This window comes from Balaenoptera musculus, chromosome 3 (genome assembly GCF_009873245.2).
Source record: "Balaenoptera musculus isolate JJ_BM4_2016_0621 chromosome 3, mBalMus1.pri.v3, whole genome shotgun sequence".
NCBI classification, from domain to species: Eukaryota; Metazoa; Chordata; class Mammalia; order Artiodactyla; family Balaenopteridae; genus Balaenoptera; species Balaenoptera musculus.
In genome coordinates this window covers 39,335,185-39,356,785 of record NC_045787.1, presented here as the reverse complement: position 1 = coordinate 39,356,785, position 21,601 = coordinate 39,335,185, and the positions used below count along the sequence as shown (strand labels likewise).

General features: G+C 40.0%; 1 protein-coding gene across 1 annotated transcript in view; it reads right to left on the bottom strand.

Moving 5' to 3' along the window:
• ITGA2 (integrin subunit alpha 2) overlaps positions 1-21,601 on the bottom strand; it is a 106,823-nt gene that overhangs the window by 68,181 nt on the left and 17,041 nt on the right. The window contains exon 2 of the mRNA XM_036847402.1: positions 14,216-14,336. Coding sequence (XP_036703297.1) covers positions 14,216-14,336 — 121 coding nt within the window. The remainder of the gene's footprint in view (positions 1-14,215; positions 14,337-21,601) is intronic.

The following is a 21,601-nucleotide window of genomic DNA, read 5'->3' as shown; positions in this document are numbered from 1 at the left end:
GGAAATAAAAACAGAAATAAACAAATGGGACCTAATGAAACTTAAAAGCTTTTGCACAGCAAAGGAAACCATAAACAAGACCAAAAGACAACCCTCAGAATGGGAGAAAATATTTGCAAACGAAGCAACTGACAAAGGATTAATCTCCAAAATATACAAGCAGCTCATGAAGTTCAACATCAAACAACAAACAACCCAGTCCAAAAATGGGCAGAAGAGCTAAATAGACATTTCTCCAAAGAAGATATACAGATTGCCAACAAATACATGAAATGATGCTCAACATCACTAATCATTAGAGAAATGTAAATCAAAACTACAATGAGGTATCACCTCACACCGGTCAGAATGGCCATCATCAAAAAAATCCACAAACAATAAATGCTGGAGAGAGTGTGGAGAAAAGGGAACCCTCTTGCACTGTTGGAGGAATGTAAATTGATACAGCCACTATGGAGAACACTATGGAGGTTCCTTAAAAAACTAAAAATAGAATTACCATACGACCCAGCATATATCCGGAGAAAAGCATAATTCGAAAAGAGTCATGTACCACAATGTTCACTGCAGCACTATTTACAATAGCCAGGTCATGGAAACCACCTACGTTTCCATTGACAGATGAATGCATAAAGAAAGTGTGGCACATATATACAATGGAGTGTTAATCAGCTATAAAAAGAAACGAAATAATTGAGTTATTTGTAGTGAGGTGGTTGGACCTAGAGTCTGTCATACAGAGTGAAGTAAGTCAGAAAGAGAAAAACAAATACCATAAGTTAACACATATTTATGGGATCTAAAAAAAAAAAAAAAGGTTCTGAAGAACCTAGGGGCAGGACAGGAATAAAGACGCAGACATAGAGAATGGACTTGAGGACACGGGGAGGGGGAAAGGGAAGCTGGGATGAAATGAGAGAGTGGCATGGACATATATACACTACCAAATGTAAAACAGATAGCTAGTGGGAAGCATCTGCATAGCACAGGGAGATCAGCTCGGTGCTTTGTGACCACCTAGAGGGGTGGGATAGGGAGGGTGGTAGGGAGACGCAAGAGGGAGGGGATATGAGAATATATGTATATGTATAGCTGATTCACTTTGTTATACAGCAGCACCTAACACACCACTGTAAAGCAATTATACTCCAATAAAGATGTTTTAAAAGAAAAAAAAGGGCAGAAGACCTGAAGAAACATTTTTCCAAAGAAGACATACAGATGGCCAATAGGCACATGGAAAGATCCTTAACATCGTCAATCATCAGAGAAATGCAAATTAAAACCACAGTGAAATAGCACTTCATACCTGTCAGAATCGCTATCATCAAAAAGACCACAAATAACAAATGTTGGTGAGGATGTGGAGAAAAGAGAACCCTCGTACACTCTTGGTGGGAATGTAAATTGGTGCAGCCATTATGGAAAACAGTATGGAGGTTTCTTAAAAAACTAAAAATAGAACTACCATATGACCCAGCAATTCTACTTCTGGGTATTTATCTGGGGAAAACAAAAACAAAAACAAAAAACCCCACTAATTTGAAAAGATATGTGCACCCCAATGTTCAAAGCAGCATTTTTTACAATTTCCAAGATATGAAAGCAACCTAAGTTCCATCAACAGATGAATGGATAAAGAAGATGTGGTATACACACACACACACACACACACACACACACACACACACACACACACACACAATGGAATACTATTTAGCCATAAAAAATGAATGAAATTTTGCCATTTGCAACAACATGAATGAACTTGGAGGGTATTATGCTTAGTGAAATAAGTGAGACAGACAAAGACAAATACTGTATGATATCACTTCTATGTGGACTCTAAAAAATAAAACACACTTGTGAATAGAACAAAAAAGAAACAGACTCACAGATACAGAGAACAAACTAGTGGTTACCAGTGCAGAGAGGGAAGGGAGGAGGGGCAATATAGGGGTAGAGGATTAAGAGGCACAAATTACTATGTATAAATAAATAAGCTATAAGGATATATAGTACAACACAGGGAATATAGTCAATATTTTATAATAACTATAAATGGAACATAACCTTTAAAAATTGTGAACCACTATCTGTATACCTGAAATACAAATAGAAATAGGAATTGACATATTGGCTATTAGTAAGTCCCAATATTCACTTTAATGGAGGGAGAGAATCATAGAGCAGGATTTGAAGTGCATGCTTGAACATATCTGATGTTCTTCAAATTCATGACAACTCAGAGGAAGTTAGGAAACTTATGAAGACTCTGTATTGTAAAAACTATCTTCCAGCAGCTCGATTTTTCTCCATTTGTACAAATCTCTGGTCTTCATTCCATAGTGGAACTACACAGTATTACCTCTGATCTTTGTGTGTAGGATACATCTTAAAATTTAAGAAAGAAAGAGGCTGAAAAAGAATATACATATATATATGTATACACACACACACACACATATATATATTTAATCACTTTGCTGTACACCTGAAACTAACATTATAAATTAACTACACGTCAATAAAAATTTCTTTAATAAAGAAAGAAAGAGATAATCTGGCCCTTGCTTACTTTTCCAGCCCTGTTTTCTCCTGGTACATTCCTGAAATTCTGTATTTTAGTCATTAGACTCTGATCTGGTGGAGGAGCTGAGTTCTTCTTGCTTCTAAACCTTCACACATGCTGTTCCCTGCCTGGGAAATTCTGCTCATTAGTTATGTCTCCCATTAGACAACCACTTCCTCCAGGAAGTCACCTGGTTCTTCCACATTTGAGCAAGGTGGATTTCCTGAAGACTTTCATAGCCTCTGAGCTTTCCCTGTCCCAGTTTTCATCACGTTACCCTGGAAGTGCTTGCCTCCTGACTAAATCCCCCCTAGAGAGGAAAAGTCCATGGGGACTAGGAATTGAGACTATAGCACTGAGTGACTAGGTGTTGAACAAATGAATGAAAACACAAGTGAACAAACAAACGAATGGGTGATTCTACATTATTTTTTTAAAATTTTTATTGGAGTATAGTTGATTTACAATGTTGTGTTGATTCTACATTATTACCTAAGAGAATTCTCTTCCTTGAGGAAAAGTTGAGTAGAAAATTTTTAGTTCTGTTTTTATTGAGGAGCATTTCTTTTTGTCCAAATTGAAGAAAAAACAGACAAACAAGAAGAGGTAAAAAAACTCCACCAAGTTGAGAGGAAAGCATTATACGGTTACTGTTCTGTCTGCTGTGCCTGATTCAGTCTCCACATATCCATGATGCGTCTAACTTGTGTCTTTATGTTTTTAAACAAAAGCTGACTGAGGAGTCTGTAGGGAACAACATAGCACCTGATAGCAAGAAACTATAATAGGAAGTGTGGCTTTGCCCCTTTACATGCTGGGAATTGATATTAATTACAGCAAATCTTACAAGAGCTGGTACTGAATGAGAGGCTTTCCGAACATTATTAAATTCCTGTGCAAAACGAGTCTGAGATTATGTTATCTCCATTTTCCATATGGAATCGCTGAGACACAGGGAGATGAGCAACTTACTCATATTCACCTAGGTCGTGAGAGCCAAGCATAACTGATTCTGACGCCCAAGCTCTTGACCCTTAGGCTATTTATTCTCTTTCCTATTAGTGGCAAGAAGGCCTGGCAAAGGGCCCAGCTTGGGGAAACTGTCTGAACAGATGGGTTGAGCTCCAGAATCATCAAGGAGTAGGAACTGGAACCTGAGGGTCAGGCCACACCTACTGAGATGGGGGTTGTACTGTTTACAGACAGGGAAGAACAGCATATGTTCAGATGGTCCCAAATGTGGTCATTTGCGTGGCTTCTACCGTGCACCTTTCCCATCCACTCTCAGCATATTCCAGAGAAACACACTGAGAAACAAAAGTTTAGTGTTTCTCACCTAAAATTTAACTATTTTGTTCCTCAGAGCCTCCAGCAGTAAAGCTGCCATCACCAGCTACCTGTTTTCTCTGTCAGAAAGCTCAAAAGGCCACTTGCTGTTTCCTATCGACTAAGCATTCCCTGGACACTCTCCTCCCACCTCCTCCTGTCTCCTCCCAGAATTCATGATTTGATAACCTCGAGGCTCAGGGAGATGATGACATCTCCACCACCACGGTGATAGTTACCCCCCCCCACCCCATTCATCAGACAGGAAGAAGAGAAGGCAAGCATCTGTGCAGCTGTGTGCCCCTTAACAAGAAATTTGTGAAAGGACCTGAGATTCTCACACAGAACACATAAATCTCTGGCAGCATTATGCCATATTGAACTCTTAACACAAAACAATGGAAGACAGTGGCAAACCAGACCATTTTGGTGACTGCTGAAGAATAGCAAGGACGCCCTCATTGTGTATGATTCATTCTTTAAATACTGTGAACCACATTAGTAAGTAGGAAGTCACAGGTCATACTAGTGACTACAGAGAATGTTTGTAAAACCATGGCTCACCTCCTTTATTGGCAGTGTTTCCAGTAGATTCTCCTCCTCCCTTGCACCTAGTGAAATCCTTGTTCCTGACAGCTCACCCTCACAAGGAAAGGCTATGACATCACCCATGGTTACTCCGAGGGAACTGTGACATTCTCAAATTAATCAGACAGAAAGATGAGGGAGGCAGATATATTTATCTATAAAATTTTATGTAATCAGCTGTAGCAGGAAGAAACATGCCAGGAGAGAATGTTATAAAGGTGGGGAATATGATACGTTGGTAGGTAAACCCTGCTGAAATGTGGCAAAGCCTCTTTGAAGTTACGGATTTAATTTAATCACAACCAGACAAAGAGCTGCGTGAACAGTCGTGTGTGCTGATTCTCAAAACAAAACAAAATCCCAAGATGTAAACTCCTCTTTTCCTACAGTGAAACTGGGAATTCTTCCAAGACTACTTAAAATAACACTTACTGTTCAATTATCTTGTGGGAAAATAGTGATTATATAGAGTTCCAAAACATAGCCAATCTGCCCACCTCCAGTGGAACTCAAAATACTTTGTTTAGTTAGTAAACAGTATTTATGGTGGTGTAGGTAGTTTTAAACCCACAATCCAGGGGCTGTTATAAATATCTTCCTTTGGTCTGGGATTTTCTAAACTCTCCAAGCGTCCCTTCGATACTAGAGACTTTTCCAGAGATGATGGACAGAGGTGCACATAAAAATACTGACGCTAGGGCAAAGCATGTTTTATTTGATTCAATAAATGTTTCTTAAGATCTTAGGGGGCTGACATGTTGCACAGCTCTAGCGGGTACCATTCCCACATGCATGGTGTGCCCTGGCCTTGTGCAGTATACAACCTGTGACGCTGTACCTGGTGGCCAGGCCAACTGTGTGCCAGACTCAATTCTAGGCGCTGGGGAGATATTAGAGAGTAAGTCAAAAATTTATGGCCTCGCAGAGGCTACATTCTAGTGGGAAAAGACAGACAATAAGTGTAATAAGTAACTAAAACATACGGTGATAGTGATCAGTGCTTTGTGGGAAAAGTGAGGAGGATAAAGTTAGGAGCGTGGGGTGGAGGGTGTTATAATCTTTATTAGTAGGGCCAGGGAAGGCCTCACGGAGGTGACATTTAAGTAAAGAGTAGATGGAGAGAAAGGAGTAAAACCGTAAGACTCTGGTGGAAGGGTAGTCCTGGCTATGGGAACAGCAAGTGCAAAAGCCCTGTGGCTGGACCAGAATGCACAAGGGGGAAATTGTAGGAGATGAGGTCATGTTGGTAACGGGCCCAGATCATGTAGAGCCTTGTATGAAATCGTAAGGACTCAGCTTTCCCTCTGAGTGAAATATGAGAAAGAAAGTCATTGGAGTGTTTTGAGCACAGCAGTGGTATGATCTGACATATTTTAGAAGGATTTTGAAGGCTTCTCTGTTGAGAATGATTGCATGGGGGTAAAGGCTGAACAGGTGAAGTGCTTAGAAGGCACCTGGGATAATACAGGCAAGAGGGGATGCCAGGCTCCTACGGGGCTGGCAGAAGGGAAGGTGGTGACAAGTATCCTTATTTCAGATATATTTTGAAGGTAGGGCCAGCAGGGTTTCTTGAGAGGTTAGTTTTTGAATAATAATTTAAAAAAAAACCAAAGGATGACCCCAAGGTTTTCAGCTAGAACTAAAAGCAACTGAGTGGCCATCATCAGATAAGGGGGATACGGTCAGTAGAGCAAGATTCTGAGGTAAGGGAATCTCAGGAGTTCAGCAGCAGGTGCTTTCAGTTGGAGATGGTCTATCAGCCACCCATGGTGGTATTTTGTTTGGCATTAGAAGCTTACTATATATAATACCCACATTAAGATGACAAATTTCAAAGCCTACAGCTTATAAGTATAAATACTGTTCCTTATATTGTTTAGTTCCAGGCCATTGACAACACAAGGAGTCCGGTGAGTTCCATATGGCTACCTGCTTGGAACATAAAAGGAGCTGGTGATGGGAAGAATTCACCTGTAAGACTCCACATCTCTAGGAAGGGAGAAGACGGGGTAAGAGAGTTCATTTTTAGCTCGTGGCTGGGAAACACTGCGATTACAAATTTAATAGCTAAACTCTTTGGCATATGTTGAAAGGCAATTTTAGTCTCCTGGCCTCATTATGCTGCCTCAGACTTCTGTGGCTGCCAGATCACTTCCTCGAATAGTGGGATGGCTACACGGTCAAGGTCTTTCAGTTCCCCAATGCAAAGTCCACCGACTTCATTATTGCTAGAACATCTTAAGCCTACTGTTCTGTCTCACAAAAATCCTGGAAATTAGCTTTTGCACTGGAAGCAATTGAATCAACAAAAACTGATCCTGTTACGCTGACTCATCCAACATGCAGTTTTCCTGAAGTTAAACTCAAAAGCCAAAATAGTCAATTTAAAGCCTTGTGATGGTATAAATTCCACATTCTTGTGCCCCGGCGGGGAGGAAAGGAATGCTTTTAAGGTCACACATTTTTATAAATCAAAGCCCATGAGATAGTACCTTTTAAATAGGTGCTTTGGCAGATGGCTATCAATGCTAAGAACTGGAAAAGCAACCATATTTGTAAACTACTTTACATTTTATAAAGCACATTTTATCCTTTATTTTATTATAAGGATCTTCTTTGATCCTTATAAATACTCTGTGAGATCAAATATTATAACTACTCCTGTTTTCATATAAAGAAACTGACTCTCTCTGATTGGCAGCAAAGTCTAGATCTGCACCTATGCCCTTTCACACCAAACCTCCAATTCTTTCTGTCGTATTAAGCTGACTTAGAACTCTTCCAGGAGAGCTACTCACTGTTGTCCTGTCACCTGGGCCCTAAGCAAATTAACAAATAGGTTCCACCTGTGCCACTTAGCATTTACCAGATCCTTCTTCAGACAGAGTTGATGGATGGAAAAGTTTCAGACAAGTAGCCACCGGGATGGTGTGTGTGTGTGTTTGTGTGTGTGTGTGAGTCCCAGCACCATCGTGAATGAACTCATTCTAAAAACAGACATTCAGGCATTAACACAGAGGAAAGCTTAAAATGATAAGACTAGCTGGTGAGGCACAGAGGATTCTCACAGATCACTGAAGGTCTCCAGATACTCCGGAGCAGCAGATCTATTCCACATGCAAGTCACAAAAGATGGGCATGTATGTGTGTCCCTATGTTTGTGGGCACACATACAAATCTGTGTCCAGAGCAGGGAACATTTCAAGTGCCCTTTCTACTATAATGCAAACCATTTAAAAAATTTAGCCATAAAGATAACTTTAACTTAGTGGAAAAAAATTAACGACTATGGTGTGACAAAGGTAGGTGAATCAACACTAGAGTGGTCCATGGGGGTCTAAAAGGTACTTGGTTCCCTACTTACCCTGCCCCTACTGCCAGCCAAGCGAAAGTCATCGTTGATAGGAAACACGCCACTTTGTATACCTATATTAATAGTGTTGGTTTAAGTACATGACAATAGCAAGCATAATAATTAGTTATAAAAATGTTAACAGTAAGTTTTTTAAACTTAAAAGTGCAAGAATATATTACCGTCAGACTTCTAATGCCTTTGCAGAATCAAAAATATGACTAAGTTAGAAGTTGGTGAAAATAACTAAAATGTAATGGAAGAACAAAAAGGAATACATATGTCATGGATTTAAAATAAAAGCAAACCTTGTGAATAAGCAAAGTAAGCATGTTAAATGGCACTACCAGGAAAACCTTAATGTCAAGGGAATTTTACCTTTGGAAAGAGACATAAAGGACGATATTGGCTAATATTTAAAGGTTATATAATGAAAGATGAAGACATGATTATTTTGGGAAAGGGATCAGAATAGCATCCTTGGCCAAGAAAAAGAAGAAATGGACCAAAGCTAATCCGTGACAGATGAGAAATGGCTGAGGATGAGGCAGTGGAGGGAGCTGGGGAGGAACTCGTTATTTAAAATCCTGATTTTCCTCCTGTATATTTTTACAAGGAGCTAATGAGAGTACCTCATATGTGCACAGTAGTTTAGTTTTTGAAGTGTTTTACTCTTATTCTCTCACAAGGTGCTAAAAACTTCTGGTTTGGTCAGGATGGCATTCTCTTTGTGCTCTAGAGAGGTTGTGTGACTTTCCCAAAGTCACCCAGCTAGTGGTGGGGAAGCTGAGGGTAAAACCCTTCTGTTCTGGCTCTTGATTTATATGACAAATCCCTGTCTATGAGAGAATGAAAAGACAAATGGGAACTGTCATCCCAGGCAACCCTTTTCTGTAACAATTTTTAATTCAAAATGCTAAATGAAGTTTATCTTACTTTATAAAGTTTATATGAAAATTATATTTAAATATTATTTATAAATGCCAATTACATTCTGCCACTTTCTTCCTTGGTTACTTATAAAAATATGTCCATTTGGAACACCTTACCTCTGTTTGCATTAACCTACCCTATGCTTATTACTTCTTAGCTCTGTAAACTAAGGCAAACTAATAAAGCTTTCTAAGTCTCGCTCCTCTCCTCTCATTTGTAAAATAGGTAATTATTTGACAAAGCTCTTAAAGAGTCATCATGAGTATTATGTGTTTGGCAAAGAATTTACCAGTATTGGTATTACCAATGTACTATATGACATAATCTTTGATGTCTGTTGCAGAATTGAATGTTACTTCTTCATTATTTATCTAAAATTCTCTACAAGAGATATTTTGTACAATCTGTTATATTTGTAACACACATAATGCTTTACTACAATTTTTCCTAATTAAAAAGTAAAAAGGGGGACTTCCCTGGTGGCTCAGTGGTTAAGAATCCACCTGCCAATGCAGGGGACATGGGTTCGAGCCCTGGTCCAGGAAGATCCCACATGTCACGGAGCAACTAAGCCCGTGAGCCACAACTACTGAGCCTGCGCTCTAGAGCCCAGGAGCCACAACTACTGAGCCCACGAGCCACAACCACTGAGCCCGTGCGCCTAGAGCTGGTGCTCCGCAACAAGAGAAGCCACCACAATGAGAAGCCCACGCACCTCAACAAAGAGTAGCCCCCGCTCGATGCATCTAGAGGAAGCCCACGTGCAGCAACGAAGACCCAATGCAGCCAAAATAAAATAAATAAATAAATAAACAAATAAATAAATAAATAAATAAATTTATAAAAAGTAAAAGCTATACTATATAAAGATGGAAGGTTTTTTTTTTTTGGCTATGGCACTTGTTCATTATATTTCTCCTCTTAAAGAACAAGCATGCACTGGTCCTCACTAGAACAAGAAAATACATTTCTACAACTGGAAATACCCTCAATTCCCAGACAGTCCTCGTCACACAAGTGATTGCAGTGTCCTAAGGTTTTTGAGTCATATAATGAGCTCAGACGGTTCTTGGGACAGGCCCTCAGATGAGACAAACAGAAAGAGTGCATATCACCACAAGCTTCCAGGAAGTGAGTTTAAACATATCACAATCCTTTGTGTAATTGTTTGTGATAAGGATTGCATCATCTACATTCGAACATCCTGTGTATAAAGTGAGGGCTCCAAAGTGGGCTGACCCTTTGTGGGTCTCACTCAGGGGAGAAGAGACCACAGATTTCCGTGCAGGTAGAATGCTCTGGTACTCTGTTTGTGAGGTAACCTTGCTTTCAAAGTCATCCAGCTCATGTGAGACCATGAGAAAGTTTCAAGAATTTGCAAAGCTGTATTACTACTGTTTTTAGAATAAAAGTCCACAGTGTAATAAAAGTATACTAAATAAAACTAGCAAAGGAGTCAAGATTATTTTGTTAAAATCTTGTAGATCCCAGTGCAAAATATGCCTATAAATTCTTAGAAAAATGGGACATATGGAACAGCTAAAGTTGTACTTTAAAAACAGTGGAGTGTGATTTAAGAAAACTCAGACTAGAGCTCTAAGTGAGTAGTCAGAAGGCAGGAAAGGGCTGAAAGATAGAGTCAGGGCTCCACAAGACAGATTGTAAAGAAAGTCCAAGTGAGCAGAGGAAAACACTGCCAAGACAGCAGCTTCATAACAGGCAGTAGGGAGTAAAAAAAAATAAAGGGATGTGTGTGTGAGTGTGTATTACATATATAAAGTCTAAGGGAAAAAAATTCACAGTTTATTAAAGAAATTCACAGTAATATCACTTTCTGTGCCCGAAGTTAACTTGATGAGTATCAGAAGAAAAGTTAATGCTTAAACAGTCTTTCCCACATCTGCTACTCCCATAATGTCTGTGCAATTGTCATAAATTAGGAGTGGGGAAGGGCACAGTGCCAATTGTCAAAGCAAACAGGCAATTTTGGATTCCAAGTTTCGTATTATGTTCCTTGAGCCGGAGGGCTGTGAACGCTGCTGGTCCTACCCACGGCCACCCCAGCACTGGGGCGGGAAAGCCCACTCACCTGGATCTTGCTCATCCGTGCCCTCTGAGCAAGGCACCTTGGCAGGGCCAGCTAGTGAGAGAGGCCAGGATGGAACCCTGTCCCTTTAGTGCCCCAGGCCTTGGTTTCTGTCTACTGGCTTCATTCTAAGTCAGCGTTCCCTACTCCAGGTGACAAAGGGTCCTCGCAAGCATTCATGCTCCCTTTTGCAGCAGAAGGGTCCAGACAGATCCCAGCTCATCTAGAGCTCTTTCCAATGAATAAATGGGCTGTTGTTGGCTTATCCAATAAGGGCTATAATTTATACCTGTCAACTAAAAAACTTATTCACAACCTAAAAGTTGAGAGTTATGTTTTATCCGGTGGGAAATTTCAAGCCCTGGAGGCCACGCATCTCAAGTAAGCCTGAGAGAACTGCTCCCAGGAGGCGAGGGGGGAGCCAGGATGTATAAGAGTTTTGCAACAAAGGGCAGGTAGTTTGAACGTCAAAAGATTACTGTTAATTAAAGAAAACCAGATATGCCAAGTTAAAGAATTTAGCTTCTTTAGAAAGCTAAATTTTCAGAAAATTTAGCTTCATTTTCAGAAAATGAGCTTTTAATAGTAAGTTAATATAGCAAGTGACACTAAAGGAACACAAATGCTGTTAACTATGGGGTTGGCACTTACGCCTCTGGCACTATTCACGACTGTCTGCTCTGCACGTCCATCTTCCTCACTGACTCGACTCCACGCGCCTTGAAGTCAAGGTCTGTATTTTGTACTTCCTGCACCTCACATAGCATCCAGCCTGTGGTGCATTAGAAAATCATGTCCATGACTTGGATGTTACAAGGCCAGATCAGTGAAGGACCCAGGCTGGCATGCCAGGCCAACTTCTCTTCTCTTTCCTTCCTGCTTCACACCTTCACGGGCTGTAGCCCTCAGGTAAGATGCTCCCTTCTCTTCTTCCTGGGGGTGGGGTATGCACATACCTGCTGGTGGTTATACATAGGCTTGAGGGAAGGAAGGCCTCAATAAGCCTCATACTACATCTAACCAGAAAGCTCTATACTGGAGCTAAAAGCACCAGCCCAGCCAATAGTAGAGGGCTACCTTGTTGGCCACTAACCATTGTCTTGCGTTTATGTATCTTTCCAGGATGTCATGAGAAGGTCAAGGCAGGATTTAGAAATGCCTGGTGTCCCCCGGTCTTGACATAACCCTATCAGCACCAGAATCTCACCATAAACTGTTAACATATTTGTCTTTTAGCAATGCTTTGTATGCTTAGAGGGAGTCCTGGAAAGAGAAAGGAGATATGGCTCACTTTGCCAGGACTCTGCCTGCTAGGTTCCTGTCAACTTGGTCCCTTTCGGTCTTGACTTCCAACCTGCAGTGCGGCCAGTGCTTGAGTTGCCTACAGTCCTCGACAGGCTTATCATCCCTAACAGCATCTATTGCTAATGGTGCCTCTTTCTCTGTCCCAGAAAAGCTGTTACTTAAAAAGAATAACCTCAAGTTTAATGCCAGGTTGTCCTCAGCAAGGCCACACTTATGAAGTGGACCATCAGAGTGCGTCTGAAGGTCTTGTTCAGCGCCTACGTAAGTCTGTCTGCTAGAGATCACTTGGTAGACTACCTTGTGTGAATCAGTGGGGACTAGGACTTTCATTCAGTAATTCAACAAGTAATTAGTGACCCCTCTACTCGATGCCAGGTGCCACTCTGGGTTCTGAGCACGTACCAGCGCACAAAGCAATGTCCCTATACTCGGAGACAGAGCAGAAGATGCATAATGAGCATAGAAACATATAAAGATAATTTCAGATAGTAATAACTGCTATTTAGAAAATAAACCAACATAAAAGGCTAGAGAGGGACTGGGAGGTGTTGTGAGGTGCTAATTCAGACAGGCTGGCTCTGAAAGGTCTCTCTGAGCAGGAGGCATTTGAGCAAAACTGAGAAATCAGAGCCAAAATCTTGGCAAGACTGTCCCTTCCAGGAGAAAAGCGTGTGCACCGAAGCTCTGAAGCAGGAATGAGTTAACAATCTTCTCCCACCTGTTCATCTCCAGTCTTAAGACCCACCTCATGATTCACCTCCTCCAGGATGCCTTCTGTGACACGCTACCCATATGAGTGATAATTTCATTTTGTTTCCCCATCATACAGACAGGCACACTTCAAAATGTGGATAATTTGGATTCTGAGTGTTTCTTTGAATTCCATTTTTTAGAGTACCAGACGTAAGTTCACACAGGAAAAAGGGTATGACAGATGGAATACTGCCCGCCATATCAGTAAACAAAGGATGCCACAGTCATCAGCACTGCAGACACTGCCCATGGTGAGCTGGTGAGCCCTGAGGGCACAGGAAGGGAAGAATACCTGCCGTCTAGCAGCCAACAGACTGCAGCCACTCCCTTCGGTGAGCCCTGAGGAAACTCACGGTATGAAAACACAGGATACTGACCCCAGATAGCTGAGGTGCACATCAAAGGAATGATTTCAGTGAGTTCAGATTCTTGCATCTTCCCATATATAGAAAAGCGCTAAATTCTTTAACTTGACATATCTGGTTTTCTTTAATTAACAGTAATCTTTTGACGTTCAGACTACCTGCCCTTTGTTGCAAAACTCTTATATATCCTGGCTCCCCCCTCGCCTCCTGGGAGCAGTTCTCTCAGGGTTACTTGAGAAGTGCGGCCTCCAGGGCTTGAAGTCCTAAAATTTCCCACCGGATAAAACATAACTCTCAACTTTTAGGTGGTGAATAATTTTTTTAGTTGACAGGTATAAATTATAGCCCTTATTGGATAAGCCAACAACAGCCCATTTATTCATTGGAAAGAGCTCTAGATGAGCTGGGATCTGTCTGGACCCTTCTGCTGCAAAAGGGAGCATGAATGCTTGCGAGGACCCTTTGTCACCTGGAGTAGGGAACGCTGACTTAGAATGAAGCCAGTAGACAAAGCTTTGCTGAAGGAGAAGATTTAGGGAACAATTCTACCACCTAGAAATGGTCCAGCGGGAGCACCAGCCAGCTGGGCACTTACAAAGCCTAATGGATACCAGTTTACAGAGTAAGAAAGGAAGACAAATCTATTTCTCTATCTATCTATCTAACATCAAATGGTCAAAATCTGGTATTATGAATTTACTATGGAATGTTTATAGAAAATTTTCTATCTAGGTTTTAAAAAAGTACCTTTATGCCATCCCATTAATTATCAATCGGAGAGTTACCGACTCCCAAAGAAAAATCCTTCATTTAAGGATATTGGAGGACTACCCACTAATAACATATACATGCACCAATTTGAACAAGCAACTGTAGTCAAATATTAAATTTATTTAGTGTTTTTACTGAAGTCATAAAGAAGAGACTATTCTTACCAGTTGCCTTCTGGATTTATGAACTGCTGCACTGCATAGCCAAACTGTTCACTTGAAGGACCAGAAAATATCTTTGCTTCCGGGAGACCAACATTGTACGCCACACAGCAGTTTAAAATGCCTATGAAGGAACAATAAAAATGTAGTCCATATTTACAATTTGTGAATATAAGTTTGTAATATAATTATCAAAGGCCACTTAAAAATAAAGTGTTTGAAGTAATAATTATTCTCTTTATCAATGTTTACCAAGAAATAGTGGCTACTGATTTTTAAGTACTAATTTGGGGCCCTGACACCATGCTAAGTACTTTACTTCCATGATTCATTATTTCATGCATCTTCATAGCAATCCTAAAATATGATTGTTTTTTTTTTTTTTGGCCACACAGCACGGCTTGCAGGATCTCAGTTCCCCAACCTGGGATCAAACCTGTGTCTGCTACAACGGAAGCGTGGAGTCCTAAGCACTGGACAGCCAGGGAATTCCCTGATTGCTAATATTATATTTGTTTTGCAGAAATTTCGGAGGTTCCTGGAGATAAGTGTGTCTCACAGGTAGAAAGTGATACGGGAAGGGCAGGATTTGAACATGGGGCTGTCTGACTGAAGAGCTTGAACTCTTAAACAACATATTACCTCTAGGGATTAAGTAACTTCAGTTCTATTTGTCCTTCCTAACGCAAGACTCTAAACCACCCAAGGGCAGGGTTGGAAGGTTATCTTCTATTTCTTCTGAATCTCCCTGAAGATCTTGACATGAACTCTATATGAAATGTCTGTTGAAAAAGCATTGCTGACTACATCAAAGGAGGTAAAAAAAAAAAATTACAGCTGCTTGAAAATTGTATCATTTTTTTCAGAAAGGATCATTTCTGAGAATGAAAATGTAAGGGAAAGGGGTCATATCTTTTATTCCAGCAGGAACTGCAAAAGTGGTTTTGTTTTTTGATGCTTCTTTCTGAGTGTTCGAGAAATGATATTCATTTTCAAAAACAACAAAGGCCTTGATAGGATAAAGCCTGGATAGACCTTTTTAAAAAAACCTTGTTTGTGATGGAAAGGGAAAGAGGGGAAAGAGTCAGGTTGATGAAGTCTCCCCCTCTGACACTGATAGCGTTAATGCTGGTCATCCTACATTCTAGAGAAAGAAGGTTGTGTGGATATTAATGTTCTCTATGGAGAAGGGAACAGGCTTCAAGCTGTTTGAGATCAGTAGTTACCTTAGCAGACACTGAAGGCAGAGTGGACTTTTCAAAACTGACATCAAAGTTCCATTAATATGTGTTTTCACAAAGGAATAACCCACTTTCCGGGCCACATTGAAAGTGCACAGGATTTCATAAATCTATTGTTTCAGGCATTGAAAGGATGGAGGAAAAGGGCTGGCTCTTCCATTATGCCCGTGTACTTCTGGGGACAGATTCTGAAATGTGCTCCAAAGGAATAATGAGGTCAGTGATGAAGCTTTGGGGACTTAAAGTAGTTGACGTGCCTCTTTACCTGCCAAAATCATTCTACCGCGGATTTGTTCACTCAAGAGTGCTCAGCTCACTATTATTTTTTAGAAATAAATGTGCTGCCAGGAAGAGAAGGACAAATCATAATTTTCAAATACTCTGTAGCAAAATCTACACAGCTTCACATTTGCAAATTTTCTCCTTAATATCTATTTTTGATATGCACCGCTGCTTCTTTATACTTTTCAGGAAATAAAATGCAAACGAAAATAATGTAGCAAAGTAAGCAGAGAACCAGAACTGACATTCAGAGTGTTGGTGTTTCCAATCAACAGTTTAACTTTACCCCATAGTGCAGAACTCAATAAATCCTATTTAAATACGTTACCAATTATCTAACAAACTAGTAAAAGCTTGGGGAGGTGATATCAAACTGTCTCCTCTTTTAAAATATCTTTTGCTAGAAAGACCACATATGGTCATATATATAATGACCTCATTTTTTCCCCTATTAATTAGACCTTGGCAGATCATGGCATGACATGAAATCACGATGGAGTCCATTTTATCACGTAGCAGTTAAATTTTATTATATATATGCACAAATATGTGTATATATACTTATATGTATATACTATGTATATACACACATATATGCATGTGTATATACATACATATATAAACTATTAGTTAAAAATGTAAATCGTATCATTTCATCTCTCTGCTTAAAATACCCCAATGTCTGAGAATAAAATCTAATTTCCTTACCACAGTTTCAAAAGCCCTTCATGATCTGGTCCTTGTGTATCTGGTGACTTTCACTTTCCACCACTGTCCTTGCTCACTGTGTTCCAGTCACACTGGCTCTCCTTCTGTCCCTTGAACACATCCAGTTCATTCTGCTTATGGCCTTTGCAGCAGCTTGACCCACTGCCTACAGCCCTCTTCCCCACTCGGTACTTGTGTCCTGCCACCTATTCACCATTTAAGTCTTTGTTCAAGTCTCTGCTGTTCTCGTAGAGACCTCCCCTCACTCCTCTACCAGCAACATCCTTCTCCATCATTACCCCAGTATCGCAGCACTTGTCATCTGAAGTGATCTTATGTATCTGCATTGTTTTGTGTCTCTCTGCCTACTAAAATCTAAGCGACTTGAGAGCTCAGATCTTATTTCTTTTATTCACTCCTATTTTCCCAGCACCTAGGGTAATATTTGTTGAATGAAATGAATTTTTAATGAATATGTGTTCTTTGATGATGATTTAGAATATAGACAAAATTAGGGGGAGAAAGATCACTCATAATCATATCATTCTCATGCAAGTGCAGTTAATTTCCTTCCAGTATTTTTTCCCTCTAATATTTAAACCATAATGTATATTCCAATTTGTGGCCTACTATTTCTTAATGCTTATGTTTGTCCGTCTATGTCAGAATCATCTTGATTCATTTGATCCCCACCAATCTTGTGAAACAGCAAAACCTAGCTATTATTACCAATGTATAAATATGGAAACTGCAACTCATGGAGATTAGATGTCTTTCTTGCTCAGTGTCACACAATTGGTAGTTGATATCTGAGTCTTGGTCTGGCTCATCTTCTCAAACTTATTGTCCAGAATTTCCATTCATAAATGGTCTGCTCATTTTTCTCACAAAACATGTCCTTCTCCATCACCATTCCTTCATTCCATTGATACTAAATCTCTTCTTTCCTGTACTTCAATCCTTCCCTCAAGAGCCTGTCACTTTTGATAAATCTGGACAATCTCAGTTCACTATACTTATTTTTCTCAAATATATATTTAAAACTCACTATGTCACCATTTCACACTTTGCCTATGATAGCTAATTAGCTTCTATAAATTTAATGTAAGTATTCTGTCTAATTCAATGTCTATTTCCTTTTTACAATCCCACTGGTCATAGTAATGTGTTCCCATGTCTGTTCTCATAAATTAACTGAATCATATGGAAAATAACAACCCTATTTGGTTCACTGTGTTTCCTTACCCCCCAAGCATGCCCACACACTAAGAAATGAATCATTCAAAAATATTTATCCAACTCCTTTGTGCGAGGCATTTTCCTAGGTCCTAGAGATACAGCAATGAACAAAACAGACAAGATCTCTGCTGTCTTTGAGTTTCCTTTCTTGTAATTGGAATAAAATAACGGACAATTATATCATCATGGGATAAGTATTAAATTTCAGAAAGCTAAAAGAACCCTGATCCAAAAGTTGAGAAGAGGGTACATCTGAGTTTGAAGCCTTCATAGAAGAGGTGGCAATCCATGGACCTTGGAGGATGAGCTGGAATTCACTGCATAAAGAGGAAGGCCAAGGTCATTCCAGGCCCAAGGAACATCCTGCTCAGCATTATGGAGAAGTGAAAGAGCAGAGTATGGGGACGGTGAGAAACTGTCCCAGCAAGTCATAGATTACTAATTTATACATTCCAGGTCTATATTAGCTGCAGTGAGTTTCACGGTGACTTCAGCCTTGCCCTTTCAGGGTCATGTCAGAGTGTAACTCTTCCCTCCTGTCCTCATGCGGATGCCTGTGAATGCAGTAATAGTGCAGCAAAGTACTTATCCAAGGTGACCTTGCTGTATATTTGTTGATAGTAACCGAGCCCAGGTATTCAGTGAATCTCACAAAACCTTACTGCAAAAAAAAGCAATGTATGTCCTGGAGGGTTAACTAATTTCCTCTCTGTCTGCAATTAAAAGGGTGTCGTGTTTCTTCCTTGATTATAACCTGGCTTGTTGTCATTTTTATATCCACAGGCAAACCAGATAGTTAAGCACACATTGATTAATGCAAACTTCTTTTTTCTTCCACTCATTTAAAAATTTTATAGCACCTCCTGCCCTAAGAGTTCCTGCTCATCTCTGAAACAGATTTCTGGGAAACTGTAATAATTAAGAATTAGTTTAAGCAAATATGGAGTTCATTCTCCCACTTTATTCTGGAACCTGATTTTAAGTTATAAGATAATTCAAAAGAGAAATAAATATATGTTTGGTAATGAGATATAGTTAACCCAGTTTTGTTCTCAAAATGTAGTGAAGCTCAGAGAGGAACAAAATCTTCGGAAAACAAGGGCAGAAATAAATGTATTAAACAAAATATATCATTCTATATTCAACACAAAATTTTGTCAGGAAGTATCTTGATTTCTATGATATCATTGTCAGAGCTCAATGACACATATTTGTAGTAGAAGATGGTAGGAAAGTCTAATCTGTGTGGCTAATGCAAAACTTAAGCATATCTACATACATTGAAGGGCAGGTGGGGCTGGCTTTTCATGGAAGGGGTTCATTTGCAAAAAGATCCAGAGAGTTAAAGGGGAAAAAAATTCATGTTAAGAGAAGAGAATTAAGGCCAAAAGCAAGAGGTAGAATTGGGAAAAGAGGAGTATTTTTAACTAGGACTCTCTTATTGCATTCTGGCCCATTCCTGCAGATGTATGCTGGCATTTTCGGGAGGAAATGGCTCTGTTAAGGAGTAAACAAAAATATAAGAACTCTTTTAGTTATAAAATAAGTCAGGGGGATGTAAGGTACAGCATGGTGACTATAGTTAATAATACTGTATTGTATGTTTGAATGTTGCTAAGAGAATAGATCTTAAAAGCTCTCATCACAAGAAAAAAATTTGTAATTATGTGTGGTAATAGATGTTAACTAGACTTATTGTGGCGATCATTTTGCAATATATACATGTATCAAATCATTGTGTTGAAAATAAACAACCCAATCAAAAATGGGCAGAAGATCTAAATAGACATTTCTCCAAAGAAGACATACAGATGGCCAAGAAGCACAGGAAAAGCTGCTCAACATCACTAATTATTAGAGAAATGCAAATCAAAACTACAACGAGGTATCACCTCACACAAATCAGAATGGCCATCATCAAAAAAATCTACAAACAATAAATGCTGGAGAGGGTGTGAAGAAAAGGGAACCCTCCTACACTGTTGCTGGGAATGTAAATTGATACAACCACTATGGAGAACAGTATGCAGGTTCCTTAGAAAACCAAATATAGGGCTTCCCTGGTGGCGCAGTGGTTAAGAATCCGCCTGCCAATGCAGGGGACATGGGTTCGAGCCCTGGTCCGGGAAGATCCCACATGCCATGGAGCAGCTAAGCCCGTGTGCTACAACTACTGAGCCTGTGCTCTAGAGCCCGCAAGCCACAACTACTGAGCCTGTGTGCCACAACTACTGAAGCCCGTGTGCCTAGAGCTCGTGCTCCACAATGAGAGAAGCCACCACAATGAGTAGCCCGTGCACCGCAATGAAGAGTAGCCCCCCCTTGCTGCAACTAGAGAAAGCCCGCACATAGCAACAAAGAACCAACACAGGCATAAAAAAACAAAAATAAAAACCAAACTAAATATAAAATTACCATATGATCCAGCAATCCCACAACTGGGCATATACCCAGAGAAAATCATAATTTGAAAAGATACATGCACCCTGATGTTCACTGCAGCACTATTTACAATAGGAAAGACATGTAAACAATCTAAGTGTCCATCAACAGAGGAATGGATAAAAAAGATGTGGTACATATATAGAATGGAATATTACTCAGCCATAAAAAAGAACAAAATAATGCCATTTGCAGCAACATGGATGAACCCAGAGATTATCATACTAAATAATGTCAGACAGAAAGACAGATATCATATCATATCACTTACATGTGGAATCTAATAAAAAATGATACAAATAAACTTATTTATGAAACAGAAACTGACTCACAGATCTCGAAATCAAACATATGGTTACCAAAGGGGATATGTGGGGGAAGTGATAAATTAGAAGATTGGGATTGACATATACACATTACTATATGTAAAATAGATAACTAATAGGGACCCACTGATTAGCACAGGGAACTCTACTCAGTATTCTGTAATAACCTACATGGGAAAAGAATCTGAAAAAGGATGGCGATACATATATATACATAACTGATTCACTTTGCTGTACACCAGAAACTAATATAACATTAAGTCAAATATACTCCAATAAAAATTTTATCAGTTAATTGTGCTGTACACTTGAAGCTAATATAATATTATATGTCAATTATATCTCAATAAAAAATAAAATAAAATCCAAATTACTCATAATTACGAACTCTAAGGTCTGAATCTCTATGAAAGTGCAAGCACAGGGTGCCACTGCTTTAAGGATGTGGAGCAAATCTCTATCCCATGGCTGGTGGGGACAGGTCCTCAGAAGCTGCAGAGGTATTGGCAGAGGCAGGGGCAGCAGGAAGGTCCAGTTATCACCAAGACGCGGGGGAGCTCTCTTAGGGGCAGCAAAGGTTCCCAGAAGAACTGTGCTTAAGAGTCCAGGAGAAACACTCTCACCTAAATCAGGGATGGGTGAAGCTCCAGGAATCATCTGTCTTGGGGCAAATTTCTCCCCATCTGGGGGTCTGTGAATCTAGAAAATAATTTCTCTGATTCTAAAAAAGGATGGTGTGACAGGCATGTGAGAGACATTTCCATTTAAAAGGGAGAGATTAGAAGGAATAAAGGAGTCACTGGTACCAAGAAAGTTTAACATAGCAGGTCAAATTCCGTTAGGTTTTCAGGCCTGAAAATAATCCTCTGTTGCTCAAGGCTCTGTCCTCTGGGCCTGCAACAGCTCTATTGGCCTCTGCTTCTTTGTCCCCTTCAGTCCAAGAGCAGCATTTCTGCTGAGACAACATTCCTAAAAACCTTGTAGGTCTCCTGTGTATGTCATGGGGATCTGTGCCATTTGACAAGAGAGCTCTCCACAGTTCTTTCCTGGATAACTCTCTCTCTCTTCCTGGCCTCTGCTGAGATGGTTGAGAGGATCCAGGAAGCACACGCCTAATCCATTCAGCAAAACGTTTTCCAGACACACCCTTG